At 48.1% G+C, this 20,388-nt stretch overlaps 1 protein-coding gene across 1 annotated transcript in view; it reads left to right on the forward strand.

Moving 5' to 3' along the window:
- Positions 1-20,388, forward strand: part of ABCC12 (ATP binding cassette subfamily C member 12) — a 72,871-nt gene that overhangs the window by 43,299 nt on the left and 9,184 nt on the right. The window contains 9 exon segments of the mRNA XM_003263023.3: positions 954-1,088; positions 1,201-1,285; positions 1,352-1,423; positions 4,337-4,426; positions 5,434-5,537; positions 7,517-7,714; positions 8,484-8,710; positions 11,867-12,004; positions 15,964-16,120. Of these exon segments, the coding sequence (XP_003263071.1) occupies positions 954-1,088; positions 1,201-1,285; positions 1,352-1,423; positions 4,337-4,426; positions 5,434-5,537; positions 7,517-7,714; positions 8,484-8,710; positions 11,867-12,004; positions 15,964-16,120 (1,206 nt within the window).

Raw genomic sequence — 20,388 nt, forward strand, 5'->3', positions numbered from 1 at the left:
ATTAAATGTAGCTGTATTTTTATCTCATAGATAAAGCTGGCATAAATTCCTCAGGCCAGGGAATGTGGCCTCTTGCCTGGAGACCACACCATGGTCTGCTTCTCCTGGGCTAAACGGGGATGATGAGGGAGGCTTGTAATGTTAGAACAGAGGAGGACCTTCGTGAAGATCGTATTTCCCCTCCCTACCAAGTCCTGGCTGCTGTGACTGTCAGTTTTATTTTCCAAATCTCCATGAACAGATTTCGATTTATTTATTTAATTTTTTTTGAGACAGAGTCTTGCTCTGTCACCCAGGCTGGAGTGCAGTGGCACCTTCTTGGCTCACTGCAACCTCCACCTCCTGGGTTCAAGTGATTCTCCTGCCTCAACCTCCTGAGTAGCTGGATTATAGGTGCACGCCACCACACCCAGCTAATTTTTGTATTTTCAGTAGAGATGGGGTTTCACCATGTTGGCCAGGTGGGTCTCAAACTCCTGACCTTAGGTGATCCACCCGCTTCAGCCTCCCAAAGTGCCGGGACTACAGGAGTGAGCCACTGCGCCCGGCCGTGATCAGATTTCTCAGGAAGGCAGCTCATTTAAGGAGCAGTAGCAAAGGAAGATTCAGTGTGCTTCACTGTGAGAGCCAAAGGCTGGCTTTTTTTTGGACTCATGAGACCTGTGGGTACTAGATGAATGGTTCTGTGCTGGGGGCCAATCTGCCCCCAGGAGGCACTTGGCAATGTCTGGAGACATCATTGCTTGTCACACCTCCAGGAGGGGGTGCTACCGACATCTAGTGGAGTAGAGGCCAGGGAGGCTGGTAAATATCCTACAATGCACAGGACAGCCCCCTCAGACAAAGAATGATCTGGTCCCTAAAGTCAACAGTGGTAACTAAGGTTGGAGAGGAGTTTGGCATGGGCTCTCCTTTCCAGGCAGAAGTTCATTGTCGATCACTTACCTCTGCAGTTCTTAGAGTCTTGTGATGAAGTTATTTTATTAGAAGATGGAGAGATTTGTGAAAAGGGAACCCACAAGGAGTTAATGGAGGAGAGAGGGCACTATGCAAAACTGATTCACACCCTGCGAGGATTGCAGTTCAAGGTAACTCACACCTGGGCAGGTGTGGGAGCAACTGGGGAGGAATCCCTCAGGATTTCGTGCCTGGGAGAGGTCCTGTCACTTATGTTCAGAAGGAATTTCATTTTGTCTCCAGGATCCTGAACATCTTTACAATGCAGCAATGGTGGAAGCCTTCAAGGAGAGCCCCACTGAGAGAGAAGGAGATGCTGGTATGATTAGTTAGAATCCCATCCCTGTTATTGTCCTTGGCTTGAATGGACACAGATCTCTATTTCTCACCCTAGTTTTGGCTCCAGGAAATGAGAAAGATGAAGGAAAAGAATCTGAAACAGGCTCAGAATTTGTAGACACAAAAGGTATTTATTTACCACTCATCCCCTTGGTCACATACACTTAAGGATGTATTGGGCATCTACCGTTTGGGATACAGACAGTGTAGACACTGTGCATGTCATTTTGGGCAGCCAGAATAGGATGGTCTAGGGTACTGTGTGCCTTGGGGTTCCACTGCCTAAGTCCAAATTTTGGCTCCACCACTTACGAGTTTTGTGACCTTGAGCAAGATACTTGGCCACTCTGAACCTTAGCTTCCTAATCTATAAAATGAGGAAGTAGTACCAACCACAATTTCTTGTAAAAATTAAATGAGAAAATGAACATAAAGTGATTCACACACTGCCTGACAAACAGTGATGCTCAATAGTTATTATGAGCTGGAGAGATCAAAGTAATGCACAGGGATTCATTAGAGGCAAAGGCAGACACAGAGCTTCCCACTTTTTATGGGGAGCATTGAGAACAGATTATGAAGCAGTGAAGGGATTGAGGTGGGATAAGGTTATTCATTCTTTCAACAAATAAAGGTTAAGCATTGACTGTGTGCCTAGTACTAAACTGGGCTGAGGATAGCAAGAAGAGATGCCCGTGTTCTCAGGATTTTGTGGTCTGGAGGGGACTCAGGCAGATGGGTAACTATGGGAAACCAGTAAGAGTAATGGGGAATTTGGATAAGAGAAACAAACACGTCAGGGAGGCCTTCACAGAGGGGGTGGCCTTTGGACTGGTCCTTCAAGGTTGTATAGGAGTTTGCTGGGGACACTCCCACTGAGAAAGTGGGAGAGGGTAGAGGGTTTGAGGTTGAGGGCGGGAGGAGATTCCAGGGAGGTGGGGAGACGAGATGTGGAAGATGAGCCTGGTGGGGGTCACCTCGTCAGGCCACCTCTTCCCCTCCGTAGACACCCTGCCTTCATTCACTCCACATCCCTAGAGCACCTACTCTGCCCCTTGCCTCATGCTGGACACAGAGAGGACTGGGGTCAATAGTCCTCAAAGTACACACAGCAAGGTGGCTTTCAAAGTTAGAATTCTGTTCCTCAATAATGCATAGCCAAAAAATAACTTAGCATATTTCCTCAAATTTAAGATGCCATCCATTTTTAAAGGCTGCCACCATTTTACCTACCACTTGGAAAGAAAAAAAAATCTCTGCTAACTAAACAATATGACATACTAGCAAATGGAAGGCACATCCAGATTCCAGAGATGTTACAATGTGGGGGAAAGAAGTGAGCCTTCGAATTGGTGAGATCTGGCATCCTCAATGGTGCTTGTGACAAATGCATGCACATTTGGAAAGGCAACATAGTTTTACAGTTCCAGAGGCTTCCAGGGCTGAAGTACCCAGATATCTCTTCTGTGCTTTTTGGAGAAACCTCCAGGGTGCCTGGGATTTGGGGTCCCATGGAGAGAGTAATCTCTGCCCCTCACTTCCTCATCACTCACCCCTCTCTGGAGAGGAAAGTGTAATTGTGAAATTTCATGCTGGAGAGTGAGTTAGTCCTCAAGGATAAACAATGGGGCTGTCAAGGGCGGTGAAAGTTGGAGGAAGGGAAGACTCGTGAACTGGTTAAAGACAACGCTGCCCACCTGCCTGGCATCATAGCATCTTCTAAGGCACAGCCAAGGCAAACAGAGCATCAGCGGCACTCCTGCCCCGGCCTGTGGGCTGCGAGGGAATGTGACCAGTCCCTTTTGTGCTCCTGGATGCTGTTCATTAGGCTCTGTCCACATGCTGAGGCGTCTCCCTCATTTTACAGTTTCAGAGGGAGACACAATGGGCTGATGTCAGGCTGAACATTTTCAAAGGAGCTCCAGGTTCCCAGGCAGCGAGTATAATGGTGGCTCTATTCAGCAAGGTGCCTTTGAGGCGTGAAAGCTTTTCCTGTTGGGCCAGAGTGCACAGAGTCCGTATGTGGGGTGCCCCCTCTTCTAACTCTATTTATCTCTGTTTATAAAAGCCAAGTATGGTGTATAATTCTGCTTTGGAGGTGACATTTTCGCGTTTCTCTGTGGAGGAGTGGAAGAGACATGCATTCAGTAGTGGCTGCTGGGAGCTGCTTTATCCAGCATCCCTTGTCCTCCAAAATCTTGTTTCCATGAGAACTTGACAGTCATTTTCCCTTCCCCTTGGGGAATGGAAGAACCTGGGACAGACATCGAGGGAATCAGGTGTCCATGCAGCAGCTGACCTAGGGGGATACGTTGGTTTTCTTCTGTATGGCGTGAGCTCTGGGAACACAGGACCTGCCTCTTTCTTGCTTACTCTGTAGCGGATGACAAGGGTGCCTTTACCACTTCAGCACGCCCAGCACCCTCCCAAATGCCACCTCTGCATTCCTTTGCCTGGGGGCTCTTTGTAGGAGATGCCAGCCAATGTCAAGCTGGAAGTACGGGAATTAACACCCCTACCCAGGGAGCGGCCTTTACCCCATGACCAATAGGAATCGGTATAGAAAAATCCCAGATCCCTCTCATCACGTGGAAAAGCCCTGAGTGTGTGCCTACACTGGTTCTGAGATTTTTCACATGGGATGAAGCCCCAGTGGCCCCCAGTGGTCGCCAGCCTGGTGACACGCCTTACTCCCTTTAGCTCCCAAATAAACCTCGTGTATTCATAGTCTCTTCTTGGGTGCTGCTTCTAGGAGAAATAGACCAAGACAACCCTTGCATCCCCAGGACTGACCATATAGTAGATGCTTAATAAATATTTCTCAAGAGACCAGAAGCTTACTTCACAGGCTGTACTGAGGACCAAGTAGCATAAAATGAGCAAAAGTGTGTTGTAAGTGCATTTGAGAGCATGGGACGAGTGGGAAGGATGCATCACAGCCCCCTTAGCTGTGCTGTGGAGTCCGCAGAGGGGCCGTGCCTGCCTCACTGGGCCCCCACCCCAGTGGTGAGAGCCGTGGCACTTGTGTTTGTCTCCACAGTTCCTGAGCACCAGCTCATCCAGACTGAATCCCCCCAGGAAGGAACTGTGACCTGGAAAACATATCACACGTACATTAAGGCTTCTGGAGGTTCAGTATAAAACAACGAGTTTCTTGATTTAATTTGCATTTTAAAAATCCTGTCTTAAACTGTTGGGTTCACGTTTTATGATTTCTTTAACAATTACTCTCTTTATGCTAGGGCCATTTATCAATGCTTTTATTTTTTCCCCTCCTAAAAACCAACGTCTGATAATACAGCCTTTTAAATGGAATCATTCTTTATCTCCATTAAAGCTGCCAGACTCTCTTTTATTGGAGTGGAGTGAGCAGCAGCATGAACCATACCCTTGCACTCCAGTTGCTCTGTACGGCAGTGGCCAGTCCATTGCCAGCCTTCCATACAAGATGCTCATCTCAGTGTGCAAAACATGCCTATAAAAGTTTCATTCTCTGTCTCTCTCCAGCAAGACTGGGTTTTCCTTGGTTTCTTTTTCTTTCTTTTTTTCTTTTTTGAAATGGAGTCTCCCTCTGTCACCTAGGCTGGAGTGCAATGGTGCAATCTCGGCTGACTGCAACCTCCAACCTCCACCTCCCAGATTCAAGCGATTCTCCTGCCTCAGCCTCCCAAGTAGCTGGGATTACAGGCACCTGCCACCATGCCTGGCTAATTTTTGTATTTTTAGTAGAGACAAGGTTTCACCATGTTGGCCAGGTGAGTCTCAAACTCCTGACCTCAGGTGATCTACCTGCCTCAGCTTCCCAAAGTGCTGGGATTACAGACATGAGCAACCATGCCCGGCCTTCCTTGGCTTCTTTTTAAAGAATATTGAGTCACTTCTACTGAAGTGCACATTGGTGGTTTTTCCAATATGTTCACTGTTTGGACCCATTTTCCAACCAGGTAGAACAGATGTCCCCACGGTTCAGGGCCCCAACACTCAGATGTGCCACATCAGTCTAGCAGGTGGTTCCCAGGCGTGGAGTCCTTTTCCTGCAGGTTTTGAATTTCCCATCAGGGTTGGGTCCTGAGGAAGGTCAGCCCCTGCCACGTGCTCATGTCTGCAGCTCCTTGGGCCTCTCCCCTCCTCTTGCAGGGTACCTCCTTTCTCTCTTCACTGTGTTCCTCTTCCTCCTGATGATTGGCAGCTCTGCCTTCAGCAACTGGTGGCTGGGTCTCTGGTTGGACAAGGGCTCACGGGTGAGTTTCCCTTTGGCATTGGAAGATGCCGAGTCTGTGTCTTGGAGTAAAACACTGCTGCCAGAGCATCTAACTGCCCCTGCCACCATGCCATGAGCCCACATGCATCCCTCTGCCCTTTTCAAGAAGTGGAAGTCAGGTGCTTATACCACAGGACCCAAATCCCTGGAATCTCCTTTGATTTTTCAGGACAAGCAGGGTATAGACACCACTTTCAGATTTTAAAGGGTTAACTAAAGAAGACTGTGCCCCAGCTTGTCTGGAATCAGGCATGTACAAGATTGGTTTCACAGCCTCTCTTTTAAGTTTCCTCCGGGAAACCCTAACATTGATTTGTGTCTTCTTAAAGAGAAACTGGCATCTTGTTACGGACACTGCCTGGTGCCAGAAGGTCCCACTTGTCTCTGCTCCCCAAAGTTGTCTCTGCATGGACAGGACAGGCAAGCATCAGATTCAGGCTTTGCAAATGCCACAGAGCTATGGGGGACCCTTCTCTGCAGGGCCCTTCCTGGGAAGAACTGATGTGTTGACTCTCTCTCAAGCTTGCTGGGAGCTCTCCCAGCTTTTGGCTAATGGTCTCAAAGCTTTCCTGGAGCCCTGGGGAATGCTGTGGGGGCGCTGGCCCATCCTCCAAGATTACATTTGGTACAGCTCTGTTGCTATGACAACCAAAGGGTGGTGGCACTGGGGAGACAGGGGCAGGCTGCTGGGCACAGCTTTCCAAAGCTAGTCCCAAGGGGAGAGGCTGATGGGTGGCCTGCTCTGTGCAGAAATAGAGAGCCATCTCTGGAATAGACGGATTCTCCCAGATCCCCCCTCACTCACGAAGAGCCCTGTCCTTGGAAAGCCCGAGGTTTAGGGTCAGGGTGCAGCCTCCTCACAGGCTTGGTGCTTCCCCGGGAGTCCCACTGCCGTTGGCTGATTAAGCACGCAGCCATGGTGGCTGAACCATGTGTTTGCCCCTGGTGCCCCGGACACTGTGTGTTTGCCCCTGCCCTCCCAGACACGCAGCCATGGGGGTTGAACCATGTGTTTGGCCCTGGTGCCCCGGCACAAAGGCATGGGAGTGTCTCCCCTTCAGGCTGGGCCTTCTATCCCTCAACTCCCCAGAGATACTTTTGCTTTTAAGGATGTTCGTGTCATCCACCTCTGGTTTACATTTCCACTATGACTGTAATCAGCAAAATGGCATTTAGAAGAAAGACGCTTGTTTGTTCCCCAAGGGCAGTCTTGACTTTTAGCACACAGCTCAGAGAAAAATGAAACTGCCAATTTCTCAGGGCGAGGAGATGCCCTCTCCCCAGAAGTGCTGGCAAAATTGTGTGTTTTCACTGGACAGGATGGAGCCACAGATTCTTTGAATCCTCTGAGAGCCACTTGTATTCACTGGGGACCCTCCTCCCCACTAAAGATCCCAGGGCAGTACCCCAGCACCCTCTCAGTTACCCCTTGGAAAAAAGAAAGGGAAGGGACTATGGAGCTGGCCCATCATACAGAAAGTCCCCCGAGTCGCCCCGAAGGCCTGGTGGCTGCTGCCACACAGCTCAGCATGCTGGAGGTCACTTCCTGATCCTCTGTCCAGTCCGGGCTGCCTGAGGGTTACTCCTCCAGTCTTGTGGAATTCCGATTCCCCATTTGCCTCTCTGATCTTCCCAGCCCAGCATTGCTTCCGGTCTCCCGAGGTGCAGTGAGCTTCGGGGATGGCTGCCCAGTGCCCGTCTGGTTTCTCTGCTTTGTTTTTCCCACTGTGCTGAGCTCACAAGTCAGGTGCCCCTTGGGGTCATGAGTGCCAGCCGGAGGAACCTCACAAAGCTCAGAGGCCCCAGAAGGGAACAGACTAGATTGTACCCACCTGACTCATTCAAAACACTCATGTGCTTCTTCTTAGTTTCTTCTCTCTGGAAAGATTCTCCAGAAAATTCCTGTTCTCCTGGCAGGAATTTATCAATTCTTGGTGCTTCTCTTGTTTTTCTCCAAAGATGACCTGTGGGCCCCAGGGCAACAGGACCATGTGTGAGGTCGGCGCGGTGCTGGCAGACATCGGTCAGCATGTGTACCAGTGGGTGTACACTGCAAGCATGGTGTTCGTGCTGGTGTTTGGTGTCACCAAAGGCTTTGTCTTCACCAAGACCACACTGACGGCATCCTCCTCTCTGCATGACACAGTGTTTGATAAGGTATGGCCACAAGCATTGCAGGTGTACCCAGTTATTCAGTCAACAAGGTATACGGAGCACCTGCTGTGTGCCAGGCATGGTGCTGGGCTCTGGGGACAGCCAGAGCCCTCATAGAGCTTGCAGTCTAGTCTGGGAAGAGTCTCCCAAATAGCTAATTACCAACTGAAGGTAGATTCCAGGGAGCTGTGGGGGTGGATCAGCCCTGAGGCTGGGCTGGGGGATGGAGGCGGGGGAGGCCACTCCACGGCAGAGATGTGCAGGCCAAGAAAGCAACTCCTGCTCCAAAGAGCCCTGAGTGCGACACGTCCCTCAAGAGATCCTTCTGGCCCCTTCCGCATTCCACTGCTGTGGTGGGCAGCAGCCAGGGGCTGGGAGGGCCCTGGCTAGAGCATGTGGGTGGGGCCCACACTTTGGAGGTGAAGAGACAAAGTGAAACTTAGCTTTTTATTGCCATGGGGCACAAAATTCCTTCCTCCGACAAAGGCATCAGCCTCTCCGTCTCAGGCTGCATCCTAGATTTGAAGGGGAAGCCTGACCTATAGGGGGTCTCTCGGGACTTCCCCACAGAGACTGAATCCCCACATTCACACTCATTCACGGTGGCCACAAGAATGAGGTGCATCCTCCCTTTCCCAAGATCACCTGACACACTGTGTTGTGCCCTGGAAAAAAGGTCAGGCCCTGTGCTCACAATTTCCCCTCCAGCAGAGCGGCAGGGTTTACTAAGCACACATCTCGACTCTGTTTGACTCTCTACCATTCTCCACAGATCTTAAAGAGCCCAATGAGCTTCTTTGACACGACTCCCACTGGCAGGCTAATGAACCATTTTTCCAAGGATATGGACGAGCTGGATGTGAGGCTGCCGTTTCATGCAGAGAACTTTCTACAGCAGTTTTTTATGGTGGTGTTTATTCTCGTGATCTTGGCTGCTGTGTTTCCTGCTGTCCTTTTAGTCGTGGCCGGCCTTGCTGTAGGCTTCTTCATTCTGTTACGGTAGGCCCATGTGCTATTTACACGAGAAAACGATACACACACACACGCTGACTGGGTATCAGGTGATATTGAGCATTGAGTGCTTGCTGTCTTCACTGATGGTCTACCATTGATTTTTTTTTTTGTACTTAGTAAATGCCAGGTGCTATGCTAAGTGCTTTGCATACATCTGGCATTTTAGCCTCAGAGCAACCCTGAGAGGTGGAAATTATTGAAAGATTAAGGCACTGGTCCCAGGCCAAGAAACTAGTAACCATGATTGCTACCTCTCTGCTGATATGTTCCTAACCATGGGGCTCTGCCGTTGCTGCTCTGAGCTTTGAGAAATAACCCCCACCCTAACCATGGGTGTGTTTAGAGAAAGGCCTTAGGCAGCTTTGCACGGCGTGGGGGCGGGGGTTCCCACTGCAGCTGTGCACACCCACTCTGGGGGAAGGCAGGAGGACAGCCATGATTCCAGCCTCCTAGGAGACCTGCCAGGCTCCTCGCTGATCCTGGGGTGAGCTGGGGCTCCCAGCAGGTAGCATGGTGGGTATTGAGTGAGGGCAAAGGGTTGCAAATCAGAGAAACTTGCATTAGAGCCCCAGTTCTGCCACAACTAGCTGAAGGACCTTGGAGAAGTCAGAGAGGTGCTGCAAACCTCAGTTTCCTCTCTCCCTAATGGTAATCATTGAAATATATGCCTCACCTGTTTCAGAGGGCTTGTGGGGATCAGGGAGACTACACAACCAATGGCTTGTTGGTTAAAAATGGAATAAGCTGTTATGCAAGAGTTTCCATAAAAATCAATAACTAGAAATAATCATTTATCATGATCTTAGGTGTTCCCAGCCAGTGGGATAGTTATTGTAGATCTGACAGAGAATCCCCCAAATTATAAAATATTCAACCCACAAACCCTGGACTTGCTTTCACCTGTGCACAGGATTATGCTCCTAGACGTGCCCAGCCAGTGGATTAGTTATTGTAGATCTGAAAGAGAATCCTCCAAATAAAATATTCAGCCCACAAACCCTGGACTTGCTTTCACCTGTGCACAGGGTTGTTGGTTTTCACACTCAGATCCTAGTTTTAGAAATAATTGCTGTGGCCACAGTGTGGAGGGTGAATGGAGCTACAGAAAGGTCAAGGCAGACTATAGGGCGGGAGTCCCTTGAAATGTACAGTCTGTGTGAGAGAATTAATGAGGACCAGATGTAGGCAGCAGCAGTGGGAACAGAAGAGAGGTGTGGATTTGAGAGCCATTTCCAAGGTAGTGTCATCAGGGATTCACTTCCCACGTCTGGTGGAATTTTGGGTGTTGGGGGATGGGAGAGGCAAAGGATGATTTCAAGGTGGAGAGCGACGTGAAGAGAGATACGGGTGGTACAGGAGGAGAAGCAGTTTGGGGAATAAGAATACCAGTTTAGTTTCAGATGCTTCAGTTCTGTTCAACAAGTCAGCTGATGGTGTCCGTGGACAGTGGCAAATGCGGGTGTGGGAATGTGCTGGGGCAGGAGAGCTGGACTCTGTGCAGGGGCAGGTGTGGCTCTGGGAGCTGACACTGTGCCCTAGGAGCTGGGAGAGCTGGACTCTTGCTGCTGTCTTCACTGTTCCTGCAGTGACCCTGAGGAAGTGAAATTGTTAGGGTGTCCATGTTCTTGAAGGGTGTCCAGGTTCTTCACATCCTGAGCAAAGAATTGGACAAAACGCACAAAGCAAGGAGAGAAAGAAGCAACAAAAGCAGAGATTTATTAAAAATGAAAGTACACTCCCACAGGGTGGGAGCAAGCCTGAGCATAGGGGCTCAAAGCTCAGTTACAGAATTTCCTGGGGTTTAAATACCCTCTAGAGGTTTCCCATTGGCCACCTGGTGTATGCCCCATGCAAATGAAGTAGTGGCCCATGGTCAGTCTGATTGGTTGCAGAAAGTGACTAATCAGAGGCTGAAGTGAAGTTACAAAGTTACTCCTATACAAATGAAGACTTGGCCTGCCACCAGCCTGATTGGTTGTGGGAGGGGACTAATCAAAGGTACATCTGTCACCCAGAAAAAGGCAGGGGCAGGTGTGCAAGGAGAGTAGCCTTTAAGCCTTTTGTTACCTAGGCAGGGAAAGTTGGGGTTTTCCTTTTGATTTAGTTCTAGGAAGTCAATGTGAATTGGCCTTAGGTTCCCTGCCTCCAGACCCTCTTCTCCTGTCTCCAAATGAAATGGTCCGGGTCTCCAAACTCAAGGGTTTATTGTGATGATCAAATACAAATAATTTCTGAGAGTCATTTACAGGATAAAAGCAAGTCCTGGATGTCATTCTTACAGTGGATTCTTTGGGCTCATGTTCCTTTTTGTCATTCCTGTGTTTGATCGTTGCTCTTGTCTGTCCTCCTGTTTATGCAGTTGATTTACTTAGTAAAAGCTCTTTCTCTGCTCTGTACCCACCCCTCTAGCTATAAAGACTAGACAGACCAGAGCTCGTCCTGCTTGAATTATCCAAGTGTTTCCAACCAACTCACTTTAGCTCTGCACTTAGGAGGCTTCCCTCCTTGCTGCCCTGGGTTTGTTTTAGCTGAGAGTCTGGAGGTTTGATTGTCTTCTCTCTCGGGGGCCAGCCAGCTGCTGTACACACCCGAGGTCCCTGGTCTCCTGCTCACCAGGGCTCCTGGAGCTTCCACACAAAGGGGAGCTGCATCCCATGGGGGTTTGGTTTTAAAGTCAGCTATAATGATGTTCATTCAAAATTACCTTTGAAAATTCCTTTAGAAGGCCACATGTTGGCAGTTGACACACTAGGTTTTCTTCCAGAGTTAGATCAGATCACTTTTTCTCTGGCTGGGCACCAAAAAGTGGTTGGCTGATATGTAGGGGCTATGCTGTATGAGAAATTTTGGTTTTTGAAAACTAGAATCACGCCTTGTGGAGCGAGACTTTCCTGATACGAGAAACACAGCACCGTGGCCAAACAAAGGCGCGGCTGACTCATGGTTCTCACGCTTCCGCCATTCCCACACCTGGGGCAGGCACCGCTGCAGAACAGCAGGCCCGCTTTTCATCCCCAGTTAGATGGCACCGTCTCTGACTTAAGCACTGTGCTGAGTGCCTAGTTGGCTCTGCATATGTGAGGGCAAGCCTGATGGGACCTCACTTTGTGGCCCACTTGGCTCCTTTCAATTTTCTTCCAGCATTTTCCACAGAGGAGTCCAGGAGCTCAAGAAGGTGGAAAATGTCAGCCGGTCACCCTGGTTCTCCCACATCACCTCCTCCATGCAGGGACTGGGCATCATTCACGCCTATGGCAAGAAGGAGAACTGCATCACCCAGTGAGTCCCATGTGGGGCCCTGCCCCAGGCCCCCACGCTTCATGCCTGACTCCGATGGGGAGGGCACAGGAGAAGGGAAGTCTGGGCTGCTGGGGGCTGATCACAAAGCTGGAAGAATCAGGAGGAGTCCTTGAAGACACTTGGCCTCACAGCCTGTCTTCCAGCATCTGGAAGACATCTAGGTCCCCAGAATATGTGAATGAGGAGAGCTTGTTCAATGACAACCTCATTTGTTCTATTTTTCATTCTAAAAGTAAAAATGTGTTTGATTCAGAAGATAGAGCAAAGCAGAAAAAAGAAGAAAAAATCACTTATAGCCCCGCCCCAAACCCAAACCTATTAATTTTTTCACATATTTCCTTCCATTTTTTCTTCTTTTTTTTTCTATTCATGGGGTCTTCTTTTTCTTCTTATTTATAATCATTTCTTAAATTTATTTAACGATTTAAAATAGCCTGTTTCATGTTATTACATGATTCTTGTAAAAATAATTTCTAAAGGCCACCTTTCATTTCACTTAGCATTTTCTTCTTTTTAAAATATGGGGACTACGTTAGTAAATCTCTCTGGCATCTTCCAGCTTCAAACTTCTGAAATACGACATAAAATTTATAAATCAGACTGGGCGTGCTGGCTCACGCCCGTAATTCCAGCACTTTGGAAGGCCGAGGTGGGTGGATCGTGTGAGGTCAGGAGTTTGAGACCAGCCTGGCCAACATGACGAAACCCCATCTCTACTAAAAATACAAAAATTAGCTGGGTGTGGTGGTGGGCACCTGTAATGTCAGCTACTTGGGAGGCTGAGGCAGGATAATCACTTGAACCTGGGAGGCGGAGGTTACAGTGAGCTGAGATTGTGCTACTGCTCTCCAGCCTGGGCGACAGAGTGAGACTCTGTCTCAAAAAAAAAAAAAAAAAAAGGATAAATCACAGTAGGTTCACTGCAGTAACAATAACCCCAAATCTTAGGGAGTTCATGCAATACATTTTTATTTTTCCTGATGTCACAATTTAGTGAAGGTCCATGGGGCAACAGTAGGTGATTGTACTCCACACTCAGGCATAGTCTGTTTCTATCTGGGGATCTTCCGTCCCAAGGGCCCTGGGGTATTTTCTCGGATCTTCTGTGTTGGGCCGGAAGACAAGGCGAGAGGCCAGGAAGGAGGACCCAGGGGGATTTTATGGTCCAACCTTAGCAAAGTGTCCCAAGATTTCTGCACATTCATTGGCCAGATTGGAGTCACATGGGCTCACCTAACTGCAGGGGAGGCTGGGAAATGTAGTCCAGCTGTGTCCAAAGGAGGAAAAGAAAATGGAGTTTGGTGAATCCATAGCAGCCTTTCCCACTTTCTATCTTTTCCTTCCTTAAAATGCCAACACACCCTCCAGAGAGAAAGAATTAGATGCAGTTCTAAAGGGTGCATCGAATGCATTCTAAGTTTGGAATTGCATTAAATTTATTTATTTTTATTTTTATTTTTTGAGACAGAGTCTTGCTCTGTCACCCAGGCTGGAGTGCAATGGCATCATCTCAGCTCATTGCAACTTCTGTCTCCTGGGTTCAAGCGATTCTCTTGCCTCAGCCTCCCAAGTAACTGGGGCCCAGCTAATTTTTGTATTTTTAGTAGAGACAGCATTTCACCATGTTGGCCAGGCTGGTCTTGAACTCCTGACCTCAAGTGATCCACCCGCCTTGGCCTCCAAGAGTGCAGGGATTACAGTGAGCCACTGCAACCAGCCTGGAATTGCATTAAATTTAGAATTGCCTCTAATTCTCTCCCTCACGCACCCTCCATTTTACCACCCAGGATCTCAGAGTAGACTTGACATCACACCTTGTCTTTAGTTCAGTCAGCACCTAGTCCTGACCCTAGTTTGACCTGAACATCGTTTGTCAAGAGTCCTGCCTCACACATAGACCCTTCCAAAGTCCTGGCCATGAGGAAAGCCCATGGAGCCATTAGTCTACTCACCCACAACAAACACACATGCAAGCTTTGTCTTCCCACAGCTTCTACTCCAAGATTTCTGAGAGAATCCTATAGGGAGCCAAGAATGACTGATGGGGGTTCCCTTCTTTTAATAGTTTCTTTCCAAAGGGCTTGGGTTTCTGACGTGTATTGCTTTTGCCACCAGACAAAAATGCTACAGCTTAGAAAATTTAAAAAGGTTAGAGGTCAAATTCCAACTTGATCCCAGCTAATGATTTTGTTTCTATGCAATCTAACCAACCACACAGATAAGACCACAGGTGACTTCCAGGTCATGGAGGCTGTCGGTTGAATTTGTATGCTGTATAGCTATGTGATAGAAACAGCGCTGTGTTTTGAAGAACATTTTGACTAAGCTCTGGGGAAAATAAGTTAGAGTTGAAACAGAGAGGAGGAGAGGGCAGCAGAGCCCAGGGCGGCTGGTCAGAGGGGTTTCCAGGCAGAACTCTGGGAGGCCTTCCAGGACAGCGTGGAGCAGCAGTGCCTGAGGACGTTCACAACTATGCCAGGGGAGGAATTGTACCTCCTTAGGGCTTTAAGCATGGAAGGGTTTTCATTTTTCCCCTAATAGTTTCTACCAGCTGTTCTCATGAAGCCCTTCCCCACTGGATCAGGGAAGCCACAGTGGCAATTGAATATGATGTCTCTTTTGGTTAATGGTCAGCTCAGTGCGGTGAAAATTTCAATCTTGCATATGTTCAAGCCACAGGTCTCTTTCCCCCAGAGACTTGGTGTGGCAAGGCTATGCTGTGTGTGTGTGTGTGTGTGTGTGTGTGTGTGTCAGGTGGGGCAGGCTTGCAATTGAGAAGCACCTGCTCTGTGCTTTTAAACACCCTCTTCCTTTTCTCCAGGCCTGGCTCTCTGATGCCCATGTGGGGGAACTGGGGAGGGGACAGCAGGAAGAACAGACCCTTGGGTGACTGGCACCTCTGGGCCATTCTCTCCTTTCTGGTACCCTTTCCTGCTGCTGCAGTGCACTGTGCAGATGTGGGACAGCAGCTTGGAGGCCCCAGCAGGGCCAGAACCCCAGGAGTTCTGCCAGCATTGCTGCATCGGTAGGAGTCGCTGGGTCTTCCTGTGAGTTCTGCCTGGCAGCCCTCATACTACACTCCTTTGATGTGGAGACCCCTTTGCTTCATGCCAGGGACCATCACATCAAGACTGCAGCCTCCAAGGTCATCTTCCTTCTGCTATCTCAGCCCTAGGAACTGTGGAGCTGATGGGATCCGCCTTCCATACGTCTGGGGAATTCGGAACTGCAGGGGTGGGTCTTGCCCCCGTCCCCTGGCTGTGTCATCTCCCTGTCACTCCGCTCTCTGCTTCTTTACCCGTCTCCAAGCCCTTTGGCTCCATGGACATGCAGCAGGGATGCAAGGTGTCAGCTTCCTCTCCTTGAAGAGGCTCCCAGCTTTATAATCAATTGTCTTCAATCTTCTTTCTCTGATTCAGGGAGGGAAACCTAACATGCACCCTCCCTTCCCTCCTCTACAGTCACAAACATTGATTTCCCTAAAGATGACCTCCTCCACAACCCACCCCCACCCTTTCTATAGATCAAGGGGGCCAATTGTCAATTCCACAAAGCCTTTGAGGGTGGCTGACTCCATGATAGGGATCCTTTGGAGTCAGAATGTGAAGCACTCAGCACCTCTTCTTTTCAGCTGTAGATTCTAGCTGCCAGTTCTGGGAAAGACAGAAAGAGCCACTTAGCACCCTACTCTATTGCCACATGAGATTTCCCAAAATATGTGCAAATCAAAGATGTCTAGAGTGGCAGATTTTTAAGAGCATGAATATATGTTCATTTTTGTAAGAGTTTGCTATGTGAGAGTGCATTCCCTTGATTAAAAATTCCTTGGCCTCATTTCTCCAGTCACCCTAACCTTAAGTCTACAGCACAACCTGATCTCCTGCTTTTTCTGATTTTCTTGACTGTAGGTTTAAGACGCTAAATGACGAAAACTCCAGTCACCTCCTCTACTTTAACTGTGCTCTCAGGTGGTTTGCGCTGAGAATGGATGTCCTCATGAACATCCTTACCTTCATTGTGGCCTTGTTGGTGACCCTGAGTTTCTCCTACATCAGTACTTCATCCAAAGGCCTGTCATTGTCATACATCATCCAGGTAATGCCTGGTGCAAAGTTGGGCTTAGTCTGGAGGCTCTGGCCTATAATACATCAGGGAGGGTGCTTTTGGATGGACACAACAAAAACCCCAACTCGAATGGGTTTAAACGAGAAAGGGAGCTTAGTGGCTCACATCATTAAAAAGTAGGATGGTTGTGTGGACTTCAGGCACAGTGGGATCATGGCTCTGAACTTTGCCCATGCCCTGTGATGACTTTCCTCACAGGTGGCCAGCAGCCTCTGGGGTCTACAGCAAAGAGGAAGCAGAAAGAAAGCATTTCCTGGCCCAGCCACAGAGGCAGAAGCCTGGAGCTTTACTGTTATTGGAGGAAAGCATTTCCTGCCCCAGCCATGGTGGCAAAAGCCTGGAGCATTACTCTTATTGGATTAATTTAGGCATCCCAGAACTAATTAGTGGTTTGGTGGGATATGGATCATTGGTTAGGCTAGGGATGGAGTTACACCCATTTCCAACTTTAAGTCACATAGCTACTCCACAGTGGAGGGAGTGAAATGAATGCTGGAGAGATGGTCATAATGTCGATGACAAATAATTACTGACTTCTCTTCTTGGTTGCTTTTTTTTTTTCTTTTGAATAACAATAATAGGTGAAAATATGGCATTGATTGTGATTGGCTTCAGGCCCTGTCTTTTAACTAAATTAATTCATTTCCTCCGCACAACAACCCTCTAATACTGCCGTGATCCCCATTTTGCAGATGAAGAAACTGAGCCCCAGAAAGACTTGTCCCAAGATCATACAGCTGTCACATGTGAGGGCCAGGATTTGAACACAGGCCACCTGGACCTCATGTTTGTTTGAATCTTGTTATCTTTGGAAACTTTTTTGACATAGTCCTTATTCTTAGTGCTCTGAAACTCTGGGATGATGTATCTGAATGTGGGTCTTTATTCATGTGTTCTGTTTGATGCTGTGAGTTCTTTAAGATTAAAGTCAAATTTATCATCAGCTTGGAAACATTTCTCCTTTTTCTCCTTCATTTTGACAATGTCCTCTTTTTCTTTGTTTTCTTTTTTTCTTACTGTATTCATGTCAGTTGAATATTGAATTTCTTGCGTCAATTTTCTATGTTTCTTTTTCTTTTCTCTCAGTTTCCATGTTCTTGTCTTTTTATCTTGGGAATTTTCGTTAGCTTTGCCATTCAGCTATTCCTTGAATTTTAAATTTGGCAATCATGTATTCATATATATAATTCCCACAAGCTCTTATTCTCTGAGTTTTTAAAAGAATCATTTTTTACATGGATGCAGCATATTTTTGAATCTCTCTGAGGATATTAATATTAATTAGTGTATTAGTTTTCACACTGCTGATAAAGACATACCTGAGACTGGGTCCTTTATAAAGAAAAAGGAGTTTAATGGACTCACAGTTCCACGTGGCTGGGGAGGCCTCATAATCATGGTGGAAGGTGAAAGGCACGTCTTACATGGTGGGAGACAAGAGAGAATGAGAGCCAAGTGAAAGGGGAAATCCCTCATAAAATCATCAGCTCTCGTGAGACTTATTTACCACCATGAGAACAGTATGGGGGAACTGCCCCCACGATTCAATTATCTCCCAACCCACTGGGTCCCTCCCACAACATGTGGGAATTATGGGAGCTACAATTCAAGATGATTTGTGTGGGGACAAAGCCAAACCATATCAATTAGAGTCTTTTTTTCCCCTCCTAAACTCTCCTCTGTTCTTTGACTTGCATCTGTTTCTTCCAGAGGTAGTTTTTCTCTTTGTTTCTCTCGTTCTTGCTCTTTCATGCCATTGGTTTTGTCCATTTGTCTCCTGACCCATTTGTATTTAACCCCGGGGAACTGGGTTGGGTTTTCAGAGTTGCCTCTGCCTTTGTTTCACCTTGCTAGATGTCTCCTGATGGGAAATTTTATGACTGCAGGTAGGTAGGTGGTGGGGCTTTTCCATAGGCTGGCTTCACTTCAGGAAAACAGCCAGGGAGCTGGCTTTTAGGTACCCAAATGCAAGACTTAAAGAAGTTTTTATGCAGGGGACTATTCAGAGAGCCCCATTTATCCCCAGGCAGTTAATTCAATTTCTTTAGAGAAAATCATGTTTATGTGTGTGTGTCTGTGTGCACGTGTGCTCCCATGCCTAAGAATAAAGGGTCCAACTAACTCTGGTTAGGAGAAAGAAGAGGGGAAGAGGGAAGAGGAGTGAGTGAACCAGACAGGAGTGGTTGTCTATATAGAGAGCCTATCAGCCAGCCTCTTTGTGGGCCCCCTTCTCACACCTGGAGCCTCTCTGGATTCTGCTCTTTAAACTCTAGCATGCTCTGCTTCCATTTTATCAAAAGGCTTTCATCCTCTTTCCATCTTGCAGAAATTTGTAGCTTATTCACTGCTCTCTCTTCTCAATCCCCTTACTGTTAAAGGTCTATTATTTATGGAAAATTTCTCTGATATCATTTAAATGGTATTTTGGGAAGAAGGAGAAACAAAAATATATTCTCTGTACTCTCTCTTAAGTGCGGAAAAACGAATTTTCCTTGGGTAACCAGTTTCCTGTATTGATAGATGTCTTCATTTGTTGTTGCCTAATAAAATATCAAACAGATGATGTTGAACAGTTTCCCTTAATTGGTCCAAGTAAAACAGCTTTCCCCAACTAAGGTCATGCTTTTGGGCGATATTATCAGCTTTCCATGAGATTGTTTTCAAACATTCCTGTAAGGTCATGCACAGCAATGAGATCTATGGGAACACTTGCTCTCCAGCTGGCTCTGTGGCTTCATTGAGCATTAGCCCCCTTTGGAGAACACAGAATCAAAATGACAGCACTCCACTTGAGACTAGAGAAGACTCCCTAGATGGATGAGAAATTGGCATGAAATCCCACAGAGCAGAAAGTGAATGCAAAGTGACATCATATCACATCATGTAGGAGAATAAGCACTACCTGGGGCCAGCACTGTGCCTTTGTGGGCATCCTAAACCTGGGAGGGCTGCCGTGGCCTTGGGAGCTGATACTCTTGCATTTAGCAAAAGATGTATATGCCCTTCTCAAGGGCAGGGTTCATTCATTCACTCGCCAGATATTCCCTGAGCACCCACCATGAGCCAGGAACTGTGCTAGTGGCTGTGGAATCAGCAGTCAGCGGTCCAGAAAAGTCCTGCCTTCATTCTAGTGGGCAGCTGGAATAAATGAGGGGCAAGTAAATAGATGAGAAGCTCAGAAGGTGTTTAAATGTTAGGAAGACAACGAGTGGAGGAATGTGGCTGTTGGAAGGGGAAGCAACATTTCATACAACAGCCAGAGGAGGCCTCTGCTGGGAGGTGGCTTCCAAGCTGAGACCTGAAGGATAAAGAACCAGCCAAGGAAGACTGGAAGAAAGAGTGCCTCAGGGAAGGGCTCAGCGGTAGGCACGATTCTGCCATGTTTGAGGATCTGAGAAGCCCACATGGCTTGAGCAAGGTGGTATGAAGTGCTGGCAGAGTAGAATATGTAGAGCTTTGTAAGCCAGGGGCGGGGTATTACCCGTATTCCAAGACTGGGTTTCTCAATCGTGGCACTGTGGGCTTTGGGGCTGGATAATCCTTTTGGTGAGGGGCTGTTCTGTGCACGGTAGGATGTTCAGCAGCCTCCCTGGCTCTGCCCATGAGATGCTGGTATTACGTCCCTCCCGCCAGGTTGTGACGACCCAACCTGTCTCTAGACATTGCCAAATGTCCTCTGTGGGGCAGGTTGAGAGCCACTGCTCTAAAGAAGTGGAAACTGTTGAACTGTATTAAGCAGGGAGGCCTGCTGAGGGGCTCTCAGAGGGTCTGCACCCATAGCGCTCTCCACATCACGCACCTGCTTGCGCCCCCTGCCTCTTTGCTGCTAAGACCGCTTGCTTCTTACTAGAGCATTCTTATCCCGAGTTTGACTGGTGGACTTCTTCTTATCATAAATGCCTCAGCTCACACAGTCCCCTGGAACCCCCTGTCTAAGGTAACTCTCCAGCCCCAGCCCCTCTCCCACATCAACCTGTTTTCGGGACATTCTTGTCACTCCCGCAGTGGCCTTGTGCACCATCCCCGCCAGTCCACTAGAATGGAAGCTGCGTGAGTACAGGGATCTTGTCTATAAACTTCAACCCTGGAAACAGGCGCCCCGACCAGTACCTGGCCCATGGCTACTGCTCAGTCAATGAAGTTCACTAATGCATGAGATGGCCCTGCCTCTAGCCCACTTGGTGACAAATGCTGTGGCTGCCCCACCCTTCCAGGGCAGGCTGGAGGTTCCGGGCATT

The sequence above is a fragment of the Nomascus leucogenys genome, chromosome 2 (genome assembly GCF_006542625.1).
Source record: "Nomascus leucogenys isolate Asia chromosome 2, Asia_NLE_v1, whole genome shotgun sequence".
Taxonomy (NCBI): Eukaryota; Metazoa; Chordata; class Mammalia; order Primates; family Hylobatidae; genus Nomascus; species Nomascus leucogenys.